The sequence below is a fragment of the Cucumis sativus genome, chromosome 4 (assembly GCF_000004075.3).
Source record: "Cucumis sativus cultivar 9930 chromosome 4, Cucumber_9930_V3, whole genome shotgun sequence".
Classification (NCBI taxonomy): domain Eukaryota; kingdom Viridiplantae; phylum Streptophyta; class Magnoliopsida; order Cucurbitales; family Cucurbitaceae; genus Cucumis; species Cucumis sativus.
The window spans coordinates 15,714,728-15,732,164 of record NC_026658.2 but is presented as its reverse complement, the minus strand read 5'-3'; the positions used below and the strand labels follow the sequence as shown (position 1 = coordinate 15,732,164).

Here is a 17,437-nt window from a genome sequence, read left to right as displayed (position 1 = left end):
GGATTGAGTAAACTTAGTATTAAAATTCAATAAAATATAATTATAAAATATTTGTTGTGATGATGTGGCAGAATTTAATTGACCGAAATTTCTTGCTTGACACAAGCTATTTTTGAGATCAGATTCAAACCCCTAAAATTTAACTCAAACCTTCAGATTTAAATAGGATTTTGAAAGAAACAAAGAAAAAAGAAATGGAATGTGGGAGAATAAGACAACCAACACCTTTGACTAAGAATTAAGAAAATATATTTTTGTGATGTCGTTTTCTATTCCTCCAATCCATGCATACGTATTGATTGGAAGGACTCCAATATAAATTAATAATTTTTATGAAGAAATTTTGCAAAACTAGGGCCTCCTACATTGGTCAAACTACTCATTTTTATGTCAAATTTTATAAAGAAATTTGGTGTTAGTCTCTTCCCCTTGCTCCCCACATTGGTTAAATATATCAATATATCAATATAGATAAACATGTTAATTAAAAATTTGGAGATATCTTGTTTAGCTAATAAAACATATCTTCTTTATCAGACAATTTGTCTTAAATAATTAAACATAGTTTTAATTATTGTGTGGTGTGTCTATATATAGTTACTGTTTTCCTCTCCAACTTAAGAAAAGAAATGAAATTAAAATGAAAGAATGACTTTCTTCAAGAAGTTCATAATTTATAAAATACTTAGAAAGAAATATATATCATGTATCAAATATTAAAATGCAGAAAAAGAAGAGTAAGAACTTTATACACCAATGTATGGTCAACTTTCAAGAACCTAAGGTGACAAAATATAACAATTACTATTTCTCCCAAAAAAAAATAATAATTTGAATGCACTGTGTAAATGTAAAATAAAATGTTTTAACAACTTAAAAGTAATACGTTCGATTTATTCTTTTACTTAATCAAGCAGGGACACTAACCCTCTAAATTCTTTAAAAAATACGATACCGTTTATACGTTTGGCATAAATATTTGTTGTCGTATTATGTTTTTGGAAATCATCCTAAAAATTATATACAACCTTTTTATTTAACCAATACCAGATTTTGATCACCATCCTCAAAATATACACTCTATGTTATAAAGAATCACAAAGCATAAAAGCTATATATATGTGTGTGTGTATATCCTTTTCAAAGTGAACTATTAAAAACAGTGCTTATATTTATATATCAAGAATTTTTACGATTAAAATATATATAGAGTGAGAGAGACATATAGAAGTAGGAGTTTAGGAATATGGTAATGATTTGTTTATTTATCTGTCACATACATATATAAATATAAAATGAAATTTTAAAATTGATACGGCATCGTATAATTGGAAATAAAATATTATTGATAGAAATACCACCCACCTACCAATATAATATATAAATATGTAAATAGAGAGAGAATTAGAAACATGGTATGATATGTTGGATATGTATGATGCATGTGCACATTCATGGTGCATATAATAATAATAATAATAATAATAATAATAATAAAGTAATAATAACAAATGAGAGTAATAAGTAAGAATAATAAGATGAGTAAGAGTAAGAGTAAGAGTAAGAGTAAGAGCAACAATAATATATAGATTAAGGAGGGAAAAGGACAGACATACTCATTCTATGGGTTAGATCCGCATAAATAGGGTATTCGCATTCTCATGCAAAATTTTAAAATTGTATAATAATAATTGTAAAATAGAAAGAAAAAAAATATATGAAAAATTAGTAATTGTTTAAATAAAAGAATAAAAGAAAAAGAGAAAAAAAGAAGACAAAGACACTGTTTAGCGTTGACCTAACAGGATAAGGCATCGGGAGTGAGTGAATCTTTCTGACTAAAAACTTTGTCTCTATCTTTTTTTATTTTTATTTTTATTTGTCATTATTATTATTATTATTATTATTATTATTATTATTATTATTATTATTATTATTATTATTATTATTATTATTATTATTATTATTATTGTTATTATTATTATTTTGTCGATTTTTCCTATGGGATTTTGATCTTCAACATGTGGGAACTCATCATGGAACTTCTCTTCTTGTCTTCTTTTATTTAGTGATTTAAGAATTCTAATTAATAATATTTAAGGATATTTGGGGGAATCCGTAAGAGAGAGCTTTAGAGAAAATTAGACACATGGATGGACTATATGTATATACCTACTCGTTAAAGTTGGTAATTGTTTCATATTTATTATACATAAAAGTTATTTGTTCTATTCGTCCCTATTCGTCACTATAACATATTACAATTTTCCTTGTATTTCAATTTAGTATTTAAATATTAATTTTAAATTTTGAAACAACATTTGTTACATCTCACTTATGCTTTTGAATTAGTACTCAATAAATTAAAATCAATATTAAATGATGAAAAAATTATGATTTTTTTGGACACTTGTTTTCATATCATTTTAAATCATCAATTCACTTAAAAGCTTAAATTTGTAAATAAATAATAACTAATATTTTTAAGAAACTCAAAAACTAAAACCAAATATAGTTATTGAATAAACTTAAGGATCAATTAAATTAAAACAAACTAAAACTCAAAACTTTAGAATGAAAAGTAAATATATTTTCTCAAGAATTATATTATAAATTTAACTTATATCTATGGAAGAAGCCTATTGCTTGTATATGTTTAGAAAAATATATAATCAAACGTTTTTGAAAGTTGGTGAATTTACAAATCTTATCTTTTTGGGTTCTGTTATTAAATTTGATTCAAAAGGTAAAATATATAATAGAGGTGGGATGTAGTAATTTGATCTCGGAAACCACATTGTTGTTTGGAAAAATAATGTTCATGAACGTTAACAATTGTTTGGTACTCTAGTAAATATAATATCTTGTCACTTTTTTTATATAGAAAAATATATATTTGATAGAGCTTTATATAGAAAGAATTTTAGATAGATTCTTGAGTTAGTAGTAGTCTCTACTTGTGTGACAATAGAGAGAGCTCTAAGGTAAAACTCTTGACTAATTATATAGAGATGCCCACGGAGCAAAGTTATTGTGCATGATTATAAACAATAGTAATGCATCTAAAGTATTTAATTAATATAACACATACACCATGTTGTATATAACTTAGAAATAAATTAAATTATATTGTAATGTTTGAGCTTAAGAGAGATAGACATAAAGGCACAAATATAGCATCTAAATGAGAGGAAATTTGAGGATAAAAACTATGTAAATCTAGTTGATGTTTTCTCAAAATTCTTTAATTTTCAAATTCATAACACTAGCCATGGTTATAGCAAGATTAGGCAGGTGGGAGTTAAGTTTTGCTCTATCAAGATTTTTTTTCTTTTGTAACAACTTGTTTTGTATATTTAGGTTTTTCGATGTATTTAATGGAAATATAAACTTAGCCTTGTTGTCTCTTTTAGAAGACAAACATGCTGTATATATATACACCCAAAAGAGAAAACTAGATGAAACATAGATTGAAAAAACAGAAATTAAGAAATTAAAAAGTATATTATTGCATACGCATGCGCAGAAGTAATATTAATTACTCTCAACTACAATCCTATCAACAACAAAAGAAAATAAGGTTCAATGGCTCTCAAGAGTTCCGTGAATTAAAGGCTTAAAGAAAAATGGGTGTATCAAAGCTGCTAGCTAAGCTCTACACATGAAAGCAAAGCAAAATGAAGGGCTCAAAATTATAATACCTTTTCCCAACCATGAAGCCAACAATGCACGTGGAAGGAATGAAAATACCAAACCCAAACTTTTCTTTCCCATTCTTTTGTCAAAACCCCTTTCATAACAAAAAGTATATATAACCTTTTTCTATATCCCAACCCATTCTAAATCACACCCTACGTCTTACCTTTTCATTCCCTTTTCCCTTATGTTTTATGTAAAGAGCTGAAGAAAACCGGAAGCACCCTCCACGTAACAATAACCAACACACTCACTTTTTTAAAAAACATGTGGTTGCAAAATCCTAATACTATAATATCTTGCTTATTTGGGCCTTTTACAAAATTGGCGAGACACAAACATCTGCGTGATTCATAAATATGTGTTATCTACGTCTCCAAGGTAGAGAAAGAGAGTAGTTAGTTATTAGATAGAAAATAGAGATGTTGAACACTTTTCTAAACTTTAAGATTAAAATTGTAAATAACATAAATATGAATCAACAAGACTCCATTATTGGTTCCTAAGAGTGTCAAATAACGGATTTACAGCGTTCTAACATGAGCATATATAACTCAATGGATAAAAAGTCAAGGATCAATTCTACACAATAATCTTTGTGTAAAATACATAAGGTTACTTTTTTATATTTTTGGTTGGATATGAGACAGAACCTAGTGCACTTTATCTAATTTGAATTGTGAATTGTGAATTTAGAGCTTAAATGGGAGATAGATCAAAGAATTGTGAATTCAAAGAAACATCTTCTTGAGGGTGAAATATAATATCGAGGATATCCTCAAACATTGAAAAGATGAAAAGACCTTATAATTTTTAAGTATATATATACGCATAAGTTACTCTTTTCATCATCATGAATTGGTCGCTTGAGATGAGAACCTCATGATCGTTAACGTTTATGTATCTTTTAAACGTTACAAACTACTTTTTTTTAGGTAGAATTTTCTAAACATACCTTTTTAAGATAGTGCTTATTTAAGTTCATTATTTTTTGAATCAAATCCCAATTTTAGTCAGATAAAAACAAAATTCTTAAAAGTTCATTTAACATGTGCTATAACGAGTTAGAGGTTGTCAGTTTATTAGGAACTAATCAAATATCTTTACGTTATATAGCACTAATTTATTATAATCTTTTTCATAATTTTCTCCTATAGATCTTTTATAATTCTACGTAATCATCCGCTTATAAATCAAATAGTCTGTATAGTTCTTCAGAATTATATTGAAAAATAATACAAAGTACTACATTCCATATTTCTTCTACTTCAATTTTTATTAGAGCTTCTAATATATGACGTTCTTATTTCATTAAATTCAATTCAAGTAGAAAGACAATCATCTATTTAGGAATGAACAACAAACTTTTATTTCACATAAACTAAATCTACGTCATGATAATTACGTAATCGTGTGTAAAGAGTGTAGAAAGAAAAATAGGGATCTAATTAAGTATACAAACTAAAATAGAATTTAAAGTTGGGGATTACCCATCCACAAGAATAATAGTCATGATTCATAGGATTAGTAATTTTAGTCAAATATATATACGTTTTTCTCTTTTTATCAGTCTCTATCTCTGGAGAGATAGAGAGAGAAAACCCGTGATTCTTTTCACAACCTTTAGTTAACCTTTTAATTTTCTCCATAAATGCTTCTCGTTATTATATATATATATATATATATATATCATTAGGGAATAGGGATCATATATTTATATCATAGTTTAAGAAGTATATTTAATATCGTTTTCATCCATTATTTATATATAATTTTTATGGGAAAATATGCTTACAAATTTGTTTTTTTATTAATCAATAGAATCAATGGAAATATACACTAATTAATGTGAAGGACATCCATGCCAAAATTCTTTTCATAAAATTATTGATAGTTTTGTCCAAATTTCTCACATTTTCCCATGTATGTAATTAAAATGCATAAACTTAAGGGCCATCTTCTCTCTCTATCTCAAAGGTTTTTATTAGTTAATTCTTATTTATCTTCTTTTAATTACAAACCATATACAAACTAAACTAAGATAGAGATTTAAACCTTCTGTTAAGTAGAGGCTTTAAACCTATTTGATATTTTAATGTCAAGATGCCTTAATTTATATTGGGTTCTGGTTAAATTATCCTTTTAATAATTAAAGATAATGGTAACTTATGGGCTTTTTCTTTTTTTAGTTTATTTAGTTTTAGATTTAATAAGTGTGAAAAAAATGAAATAATTTGTAAAATAAAATTTATTAAGCTATTTTACCTAAAAGAATACATGCCATGCAAAAGTACTACTAGGGATTTTCTTTTTTCTTCTTTCTGTTGGGATGATGTTGAAAAGGTACTTTTATATTTAATTAAAAAAATATTGCATTGAAAAAAAAATTTAACAGTGAGAAATTATTTTCAAATCTAGTTTTTGGGATATTTATTTAATTTTATGGTATACTGGGTATGGGAAAACATTACTTTAATTGTTTTTTTATATATTTGGACACATAAAAAAGGACAAATCTACTGTGAGGGTTGTTTTTTTATTTATTTGTTTATTATTATTATTGATCATGATAGAATAAGTTAATTAAAACAGAGATGCTTTGGAATTATTCTAACATAAAACATAAATTATATTTTAATATGTATGGATGATTTTTCAAATTAGAATTTCAACTTGAAAAGTATAAAATATTGGTGGATTCACATGAGCCACAGGGAATGCCCATATATACTATATATATATATTTATATAATATGATGATGTGTGTGGTACATGCATGTACATGCTTAGTTATTATGCCCTAATTTAAATTCCTCCTTTAATCATTTTTTCAATAAAATTAAATTTATATCATATAGTTTCCAAAAAGTGCTCCAAAATAATTTTTTTCACTATATTTAAAAGTAATTTTATTAATCACCTTTAAAATCTTTTTTCTTTTTAAAATTTATCCACGTTGATTTGAAAATACGTTTAAAATAGAATCAATTCAATTTTTTAGTCCTTTATTTATTATGATTTTAGAATAATTGCAATCGTAATTCTTTTAGATTTAATTAATAATAATTATATACCAATATTTCTAAATAATTAAAAATATAATAAAATTAGACTTCTATTAATAACATAGTCTATCACTAACTAATAATATAGTCTATCACTAACTAGTTAGAAAAACAATTTTGTTTATTTACAAAACCCTATACCTTGTTTGCATCATATATAATATTGTCAATACTTTAAGTCACTGTTCCTTAATATTTTATTAAAAAGAAACTCTATATTACTCATCTAAAATCATTCCAAACTTAGGAAACACATTTTAATTTATTATAGTTACATAATAATAATAATAGCTTTTCAAAAGTTAATCCAAACAAACAATGAATAAACTCAATCTCACTAAAGATTACACTTCTAAAGTGTTCGATTCATGGTAGAAAACAACAACGAAAATATAAAACTGTCAGTCACATTATAACAGTCTTTCCAAATTATCTTAGATTCATGGTATAAAATAATAATAATATAAAACTGTCAGCCACATTATAACACTCTCCAAATAAATTTTTGGAGATATAAAAGTGAAGTTTCATTTGGTTTTTGGGAACATATCTAGAGAGAAACACGAGTCTTGTGTCTTCTCCATGAAGATCTGTCTGTCTCAAACAAGCTAGGGTTTCTCTCTCCTCATGTTAGAGAGAGAAAGAGAGTTTCCTTTCCAAGTGGGGTAATAATAGATCCAATCTCTCTCTCTCTCAGCTTATTCATTCTCTTCTTCTTCTTCTAATCATTCCAAACTTTAAATCTCTCTCTCTCTCTGGTTTTGTGCATATAGAAAGTTAGCAAATTATGGAAGTAGTAGGAGAATGTTCAAACACAAGATCAAGTGATGTTGATGATAATAGTAATAAGAAATCAGAAAATAGCAGCAGTAGTACTGAATTTGGAAATGAAGGAAGTTCGAGCAACAGCACCATAGAAGAGAATAATAATAATGATCATGATCAACACAAGACCAAGCCTCCCACTGTCAGACCTTATGTCAGATCTAAACTCCCGAGACTCCGTTGGACTCCCGATCTTCACCTCCGTTTCGTTCATGCTGTCGAAAGACTTGGGGGTCAAGAAAGTAATTTCCATAACTTCTTCTTCTTCTTTCTGACCTCTGGGGTCGAAACTTATATTAATTATCGTCGAGTTGTGCTCCTTTTAGTTTTCCTTTTCCCACCTCTTTGCTTTTGTCTCCTGATTTTATGAATTATTGGTTTAATAATTGGAAGGGGAGGATTGAATTGTTTGAAATAGTAATTCATGCTTTTTGTCTATATTGAGATTTTCTCGAATGATTTAACCTAGTACCCTTTAAATTTAATCTACCTTTGGGGTGAGGGTTTTTTTTTTTTTTTTTTGAGAAGGTTATTAATGTGTTTTTGATCGAGTGGCTTTAAGGGTGGTCGTAATTTAATCTAGTATTAGAGTATGGATAATTATTGGGTTTTTTTTGGGGAGATCCTTGAGTTAATTTGTTGATAGGGTTATGTAGATTTTTATCAAAATCTCTTTTTCTTGGAGTGAATTGTTGGAATTTTGACTATATCTATTAGATAGATTGTTAGTGATTTTCTATCATGTTTTATATTTTGTTTTTAGAAAATCTTATGGTTTAATGATTTTTGTCTGTGTGTATATAGATGCTACTCCTAAGTTGGTACTTCAGTTAATGAACATCAAAGGACTAAGTATTGCCCATGTCAAAAGCCATCTTCAGGTTTAATAATCTCTCTCTCTTTTCCAGAAATTTTATTGCATAATTTGGGCTTTTTTTTATAAAAAAAATATGAAAAACTAAACAAAAATTTTAGTGCTTAATTTAGATGTCAAATTTCAGTTTCAATTTCTAATTTTATTTTTTTCTTTCATTTCTTTCAGATGTATAGAAGCAAGAAGACGAATGAGCCAGGTCAAGGTATAAACTATTTATTAAGTTTAATTTCTACATTTATTCCTAATATATTTCATTTTTTTCTATAACTTGTAATGAAAATTCTGACAGTTGTGGGAGATCAAAGGGTTCTTATGGCTGAAAGTAATAATGGAGATCGCAACATATTTAATGTCAGCCAAATCCCAATGTTCCAACGATATAATTCAAGTTACCCCTCTAATCTTTTTCGGTAAGGAATTGATCTAATTAGTGTTTTCTTTTCAATTATTCTATTGAAATTAGGTTTAGTAATCAAAGTAATAATATAATATTTTTTCGAAAATCATTCCAAACTCATTCGACTTCTCTTGTCAGATTCGGAGGGTCATCGTGGAAGGCTATCGAAAACAAAACAATACAATCCCCATTTATGGAGAAGTCAGCCTCAATGACTACATTGACTCAAGCAAGATCGAGCCTGTTCAGCAGCAACAAGAGCAATGCACCGGAAATGATCAACCGTAATCTTCGCATGTCGATCAGTGAATCCAATACCACGACGAGCAAAAGGCAAGATGAGAGGGAAAAAGAAGATTCATGCAGTGAAATTATTCCACAGAAAAGAAAAAGGGCCACAGATAATGGAGAAATTGATTTGAGTTTATCCCTAAAGATTGCACCAAGGGAAGAGATCAAGATTGAAAAGAGAAGTATAGATCAAGATGAAGAAGTTTTAGAAAGTAGAACTGATTTATCTCTATCTTTATGCTCATATTATTAATTCAATGTCTCCTTAGTCGGCAATGGAAGAGGAAAAAGAGCGAGAAATTAGCAATAGAGATGAAGTACCCTTCAAAAGGATGCAACTGCAACACGAGGAACTTCTCAAGTGGGTTGTTCAATTTGGTACTACTCTCAGTTGAGCACGTTCAAATGCTAAATTAGCTCGATGGAATCTGGTTCGTTAATGTTGATAATGACTATGCCGCCTAGCGAGAGAGAGTAAGTACTCTGGATCTGACTATATGAATCATTCTTGAGAGACCAAAATTCTAAGTGAGATACTGAGGTACTTATTTTCCACTTGTAGCTTATAAGTGTGCACATGTGTAACATTACTTTTTTTCTTCAAATGTATATTAGAATTCAAACATGATATATATATATATATATATATTTGTTGTATGGTTTTTTTTTCTTCCCTAGCAGTATGATAATTTTTTTCTTGTCAGTACTTAACCATACCCAATTTAAGCAATTTTTTCCCCCATATACTATGTCTATTGATCTTTGGAGTAAACAAAATGAGTCAAAAAGTTTCTAAATTTGAAAAGTATCAACCAAATCCCCTTGAACTTGTGTAGCTAATTTTCTTTAGAACATATGTCAAAGAAGACCTAAGCTTATAATTTCTTTTAATCACCTTAAACTTAAACTCATTGTGGTATGAGATTTAAGTTTTCAATTTTGTGACCATTAGATGAGTGCCTTGTTTTAAGATGTCAAGAGCCTGAAAAAATTTAAAATTTAAGATTTATGGAACAAAAAGTTAATAATTTAAGTATACGTACTCGATAAGAGTAGTTATTTTCATGCGCAAACTTATAATTTAACCTATAATATATAATTTGAGAATATTTGAAGATGAGTATATAAGAAAGAGAAAAAAAGAAATCAGTTTTTTTAGGTTTGTTTTTAATTAATTTTCTATATTAAAAAACGTAGAAGAATTTATTGATCATAAAACCATGAATCGATTTCTTACTTTGTTATCTTTTTTAAACTACTTTTACGCTATTAGTTAAATTACAACAAACAAAAATGAAAAGAAAAATAATAATTGAGAAAAAAAACTTTGATAAGTACACTCGGATTTTCATATTCTATGGTATATATCTCAATGCATGCATATACCTACCTGTTTTTGTTGAGACAAAAGAATAAAATTAATTAAACACACATGACTAAATTATATAAATTAAATTTATGTATTTGAAGTTTTTTAATTATGGATTGATTAAACTATGTGATGTGTGTCTCTAGAATGCAGGAAGAGCTAATTTATTTATAGTTAAATTAATCACTACCCCATGCTTCAATTTGAATGTATGTTATAGGATTCTTTTAGGTTTCATGTGATTGAACATTTGTTCGTGGTTAACTGCATGATGTTAGAAGTTGAAATATATATATATATATAATTCTTCCCAAAGATTACCATATAGGTCAAGTGACATAGTATTTATACGAGCGTAGATAATCAACGACTTCATATGATGAGGTGTATGAGATGGTGTATGTTTTGTTTCTTTAAAACATTTGTACATTAAGCTGAAATGTTCATAGTCTTCACATTCACTCAGTGTTAGATCCTGGTGGACACATAGTCTTGTTAGACTTCTTCTTCAACTATTTTCTGGGAGGAAACCACCAGATTTAGGATTACGATTGCTTTAGTTTTCTTTTCTCTTCCCATATGGAAGTAAGTTGTTGATTGAATTTTTTGGAAAGTAAAAATACATATAAGCTAACAAACCAATCTAGGCTATGGCAAATCATATTCATATTCAACTATGAAATAAATAAAGGAATCAAGTTTGATAATTACTCGACCCACGACTAGAAGGTTAGGAGCCTTATACTCTCCCACCTGAGCTAGACGGACAAATCTTTTCAAGGTTAAACTTTTAAATATATAAATATGTAGTGCAACTAATTATTTTATTTATTGGTTTTCTTTATAATTACTTTCGAATGACTATCATTTTATTCGTTGAATGTTTAGGCCATTTGTGTGATTGATCAGACCACACATCGTCTAACTTACAACATTCTGGTTGCATAGCATTTTCAGTAAGTGACTACCGTTAATTGAACCCCATAACCTCTTTAAGAAGCATAAGTAGTGATTTAGGTTATTTTAAATGAAATCAAGAACCAATTTAACCTATAAGATTTTCATTTATTTAAACCTAAGTCCAATGTAACGGGTTTATACCCAACTCAAATGTTTTTAGAATTATTTGGTTTGTTTGAACACTCGTGTAGATTTCTTTTAAATAAGATACAATATTTTTTTTTCTTTAAATGGTGAAGAACTACTTATATTTAGTTTTGTATTGTTTTCATGTAACATTTGAGGTAGCTTTGGGAGTTATAAACTGATTTAGAATGGCAGAAGCGTCCAACACATATAACCACTTTATTTTGGTTTAGCTAAGTGAGCCTTTCTCACTTTACTCCTATGTTAAACAAATTGTGACAGAAATACAAAATTGGTAACCTTAAATACTATTGGGAGAAAAGTTTTTGTGTGTGAAATTTAACTACCAAGACAACTCGGTTAATTGGATGTATAGACATGTTCATATTTAAAAGCATAAAAACTAAAATCAAATTAAACTTAAATTGTAGCTTGATTGTTTTAAATTGAAAGATTCTTCCATTTAAATTAATGAGCAGCCTTTGAATCTACAAGGTAAAGATAGGTTACAAAATACAATTGTACCCAATTAACTCAATTGCTAAAGTCATGTGAAATGTGAACCCATTATTTTCTATCTTCATTTTGTTGATGCCTAAGAAGGTGTCCATATTGGTGTGATGTAGATCTTGATTTAATACCATATCTAAATTTGTGGAAGTTGAGTAGAACGACATTACGAATCTCTAATAGAGTGATAAACCTCCTTGTTTATACCATGAAACAACCTAACACTAACAGACATTCTTATGCAAACTCTATCTATATCCACAAAGAAACATCAAGGCCAATTGTATGACCAACATTGACAATGATTCATTACCTCTTTTGGCAATCAACGTAGATTTTAGATTACATTGTATTACCAACCCATTACATTATCCTAAAATAGATGAAATTATGTAGAACGAAATAAGAACAGAAAACCCAAGAAAGATAAGACAGTAAATTGTGTGTCAGATAAGAATACATATGCAGCTCCGAAAGTGGTGGGATACGAACAACAAATCCACAGTAATGACCAACATTGGTATGACCAATGAGGGAGCAGAAGAGAAGGTACAGTACACTAAATGCTTATAAAACTATGCTAACAGTTTCAAAATGGCCCCATCCACAGTAAAGGGTCCAGTGGTTATGGAATTTATTACAAACATTTAACATTCGACTTCCATGGGTTGTGTCCTGATGGGACTGAGGCTAATTGTCACTGTAAGGATAAGGACCCATCTTCTTTCTCAAAAGCATTCATAACCAATTAATTAATAATGGAAAGAACAGGACAATGTGTACATGATAGCAGGGCCAATGTTTTTGGTCTCTTTGCCTGTGCTATGAGATTTCAAATCTGTGTAAAAGAGTGCGATAAACAAAACAAAATCCAGAATATAATTCCAGTCATTTCATTGTGCTCAAATCTGTTTCCATTCATTAAATATATAACTTAATATTGAAACACTAACTGAATTTCTAAAGATATGATAGCTTTTGTCATGCCTACAAGGCTCATGGGCTGACGACCGTATGATTAATTTAAAAAATTATTAATCTAAGATGGGGTCGGGGGAGGATGTTTGATGTTATTTATGATTGACTGATAAATAACTAGTAGAGTTTAAATAAATGAAACTCGTGAGCTAATCAAACCGTTCCCAATCCTGAGTTACTCTTGTAGAAGATGGAGCTGGGGATGGGGGAGTTAGGCTACCGACTCCTGAGTCAAAGGTCTCCCATTCAGTCGTCACTGAAACCGTGTTGTGATTGTTGCTGATTGGTTTAGAGATTTTTGCCTTCAATGCATCGAGTGTGTCCACAAAGTTCTGAATGCGGCGTACCTGTTCAAAGCTATTTGTTTAGAATTGATGCTAAATAACTTTTGGGGGATTATCATATGCATTGATGAAACTTTGGAATTGTAGAATTCTGAGCTTATTAAAAGTGTGAACATGTTAGAGATCACTTTAAAGTTAAAAACAGATAGCAAGGAAAAAATGTGCTTTTAATAGAATCTGACCTAACCGAGCGAAGCTCAATCATAAATACAAAAGACCGCTGTTTGATTAGACAACATTTAACCACGCATATTAGCAGCAGCAATGATAAACAAACAAGTTTTTTATTAAATCTACAAATTTACTATTAGGACTCCAAGTTGCCAATTCAATTTTGGTCGGTGAAAATTCTCCCTAAAGATAGATACTGAAAAGCAACACTAGAATATCATGTGAAAGGTCGTAGTATCCAATCGATAACATAGCCTTAAAAAACTCAAGGCCATAATTGAACAACCTATGGAACATATCACTAACGCAGACGTCCTTAAAAAAGATATCAGACAACTAAATCCAGTAACTTAAATTGCTAAAACAAGATGAAGAACTATACTCTCGTACACAAAAATTGGTTGGTCAGATATGAATATCAGCATAATGATGTCAAATCCCTCTAAGAATTGTTTTTCTTTACTCAACATGAGATTATTTGATGTCAGATGAATGTGTATACAAGAGCTTACTCACAATATACAAAGCAGTATAATTGTGTGTCACCATCAATGTTAAAACACTAACCTCAGCTTTTCTCTGCAACTTTGCTTCTCCTTCAGCATCAATGCTATCCAACTTCAACAGTTGTCTCATCAGCAGCTCTGTTGATACTACGAATTCTTTGTCTTCAACATTTGTGCCACCATTAACAGCTACTTGCAAGGCAGCAACCTGTAGAGATAACAATATAATGAACAATCTCTCAAAATATAAACCAGTATTGAATCCCATTATCAGAGAAAAATCAAGTATTTTGAAAAACTGCAAGGGCAATTTACCCTGTCTGCAAGCTTATCAACCTCAGACCGAACATCAGCAATGGCTGCTGATGCCTTCGAAACCTCACCACTACTCCCAACCTCTTCTACCACCTTAACATCTTCCACCGCCTTCCTCTGCTTGTTTGTCTTGTTCTCCAAGAGTAAAATTTTTGACAAATTCTTCACCCCTGCGGTATGCAAATGCTCATCATCATCCTTCTCCTTACCTCGAAATAGTAGTCTCTGCTCTTCCAGCTGCAAACCGGTTATTGCCACAAGATGCTTTTTCATATCGCCTGCAAAAGAAGCAACACACGCAAAATCACCGACGTGGAAACTAGTCCAAACTCCATTATAAGTACGCAAGTCAGCATGTGCCAGATACCATGAATGGGGAAAGTTCATTTACCATCAATCCACAAGTTAGTTCATAACAGAACAAAACAACAATGTCAAACAAAACAAGTTAGTTCCCAACTTCCCAATCCTAGTTCCAGACAAATGTAAGAAGACATCGAGAAAGTCAGTATTCATACAAACAAACATATATGTTGAAGCCATAGCCCCCCTCCCCCCAAACTCAAACTCGTCCATTAAATCAGACCACTCCACGAACTCTTAAGAAGAAAAAAACTAAAAACCCATGCCAAATCAAACAAAACCCATATCAAATCTTCCCTCCACAACAGGAAAAACACGGTAAATCAGTTGGTTTCAATCAAAACAAATCAATTCACCCACAAAAGAACTAAAACCCTAAAAACACTCAATACAAGAAATCAAATCCCTCAAACTCATTAGAGCAAAACAAAGCCCTAAATTAAAACGAGTGCTATTCAATTGAAGATCAGAGGAAAATCAGTATAGAAAGAGAGTACCAAAAGTGGATTGAGCAGGAAGGAAAATCTTGTACTTAGTAGGGCCATAACCGTGAGTAACACTGACGGCGATCATGGGGCCGGTGGTAGAAACATCGGCGCCATTATCATCTTCTCGCTTCTGAACGAGCATGCCAGAGGGCCTCATCTCCCACTCAGTTTCGTCGTTCTTCTCGTTCAGCACAGTGGGCGATCCATTCAGATACGGATTCTTGTCAGTCATATTCTTGATTTCAACAGTGAAATCCTTGAATCAGATAAAAGCGCAAAGACAAGCAAAAGAGAGATTTGGGAAAGTTGAAAGCAATTTGAACTCAAGTTAAGAGGAAATTGGATGATGGGAAAAGGGATTTTTAGACTTGGGAAACTAATGACAACCCAAATGTGGTTTAGTTCCACAAATTTGTAGAAATTTTTGGTCCGTTAATATTTGTTATGAATTGTAATCCAATTAGGAATAGGATCTCTCTTCTATTTCTATCCAGATTCTCATCTAAGTCGGTCTCGACCCACCAGATAAATCTATTCCAGAATCTTCTGCTCCACTTCTATCTCATTTTATTATTATTAATACATCATAACAACATAACAATCTTATGATATTTCTACATTCCTTTTCACTTTCTGATATTATACTTTGAGCAAAAATTGTTCGAAATAGCATCCTTCTCTTCTAAAACTAAAACCTTTTCACACATCTTTTCTCCCTCAACATATACATTTCACTCAAATGCTAAAACTTCCTAACTTATAAAGCCTTTTGTATTTTATCCGTCATTACAACACATTCTACTATTTTTTCAATCTTTCTAAATTTTAACTGATCTTTTTTTTATCTTTTTAAAAATCTAAAATTACACTCTCAAGTATTCAAATTTTGAAAATAAAATCATCAATCTCCGTCCCAAAATTGTGTCAAGAAATCTTTTTAAAAAATTGATAATTTTGAACTTTTTCCATCACTTAATTCAACATTTTAGGTCCAAAATCTAGACGCAATAAAAACTATTCAACATCCTTCTTCAATTTAAAAAAATATGCAATACCATAGTTATAAATTTGAAGTTTGTTTTTGAAAAACTGTTTTCGATCAAAAATTAAATCAATCTTAACATTATATTTGGATTCTCCATATATTTTTATTATTATTTTGAGAAAATGAAAATTTAAAAGCAAATGACATCATCTTATGTTGGCTCCATAGGTTGGATGAACCAATAAGAAAAAGAATAGATCTACTCTATTACTCTTTATAAGGACAAAACTAAGCCTTACAACTTACAATCTAATCATCAAATTATATATTTAAGCATAGATTGTCATCAACAAGAGATGGAACAATTCAATATGTGTAATTTTCTCGACCACAACTCTATCGTTGACAAAGTAAGAACGAGAGCTGGAATTAGTTTTTAAGTTGTAAGAGAAAATATTGAACAATCATGGTTAACCTAAGCCATAAGAAATGACTCCCACCTCATATGCATTCTATATCATTTTAATAGATTTACATTCAATCATAAAAAAATTATAACAATTACTATTGAGTTAAGTTCACTTCGATAGCATTTAGGTTTGTTGTTAGTTCGTTTCGTTTTTTAGGTAAAAGTCCAAAATGGGCTTTGAACTTATATTGGGCCGCAATGATGATCTTCCTATTGGCCCCACTAAAGCACAAGTTTGGGAATGCTTTGCAAATATAGTCTTTTATACTTCTGCCTTTTCTAATATGCCCTTTTTTCTCAGTCCCCCCAACTCTAATATGTCTTTATTCCCATAAGAAAATGATATCTTCCTTTAAAATTCAAAATGTTCACTTTCTTTAACATTCAAAATGTTTGATGATGTCCCAAACAAACACAATCTCCAATATTGTGTGAAGAAATTGTAATTTTCAAAGTTTGTAATAATTTGTACGGTACTCAACCAACAACATGGTTTAAATTATTTATAATTACAAAATATCATTCTATCAATTATAAATTGAGATTGATTTACTATTCAAATCTACCGTGACATAAATAATCCTCTACTTAGTCTATCGCTAGAATAGAAGTAAACTTTTACTATATATATTTATAAATATTTTGATTATAAACCTATAATTTATATAATTAATCAAATTTTAAACTATTTTTCAAAACCAA

At 29.6% G+C, this 17,437-nt stretch overlaps 2 protein-coding genes across 2 annotated transcripts; one reads left to right on the top strand and one right to left on the bottom strand.

Moving 5' to 3' along the window:
- The first annotated feature begins 7,301 nt into the window (after nt 1-7,301).
- On the top strand, nt 7,302-9,812 carry LOC101216591 (probable transcription factor KAN4). The gene is made up of 6 exons (XM_011655401.2): nt 7,302-7,426; nt 7,535-7,828; nt 8,391-8,467; nt 8,629-8,665; nt 8,753-8,873; nt 8,999-9,812. Exons 2-6 carry the CDS (start codon nt 7,549-7,551, stop codon nt 9,402-9,404), a joined length of 921 nt encoding a protein of 306 aa, XP_011653703.1. The 5' UTR covers nt 7,302-7,426; nt 7,535-7,548; the 3' UTR covers nt 9,405-9,812.
- Nucleotides 9,813-12,974: 3,162 nt separating this feature from the next.
- On the bottom strand, nt 12,975-15,966 carry LOC101211695 (BAG family molecular chaperone regulator 4). Its single transcript, XM_004148562.3, has 4 exons — nt 15,291-15,966; nt 14,431-14,708; nt 14,177-14,323; nt 12,975-13,441 (listed from the first exon to the last, which is right to left on the bottom strand). The coding sequence occupies exons 1-4, from the start codon at nt 15,511-15,513 to the stop codon at nt 13,244-13,246; spliced, it is 846 nt and encodes a 281-aa protein (XP_004148610.2). The 5' UTR covers nt 15,514-15,966; the 3' UTR covers nt 12,975-13,243.
- Between the last annotated feature and the right edge of the window lie 1,471 nt (nt 15,967-17,437).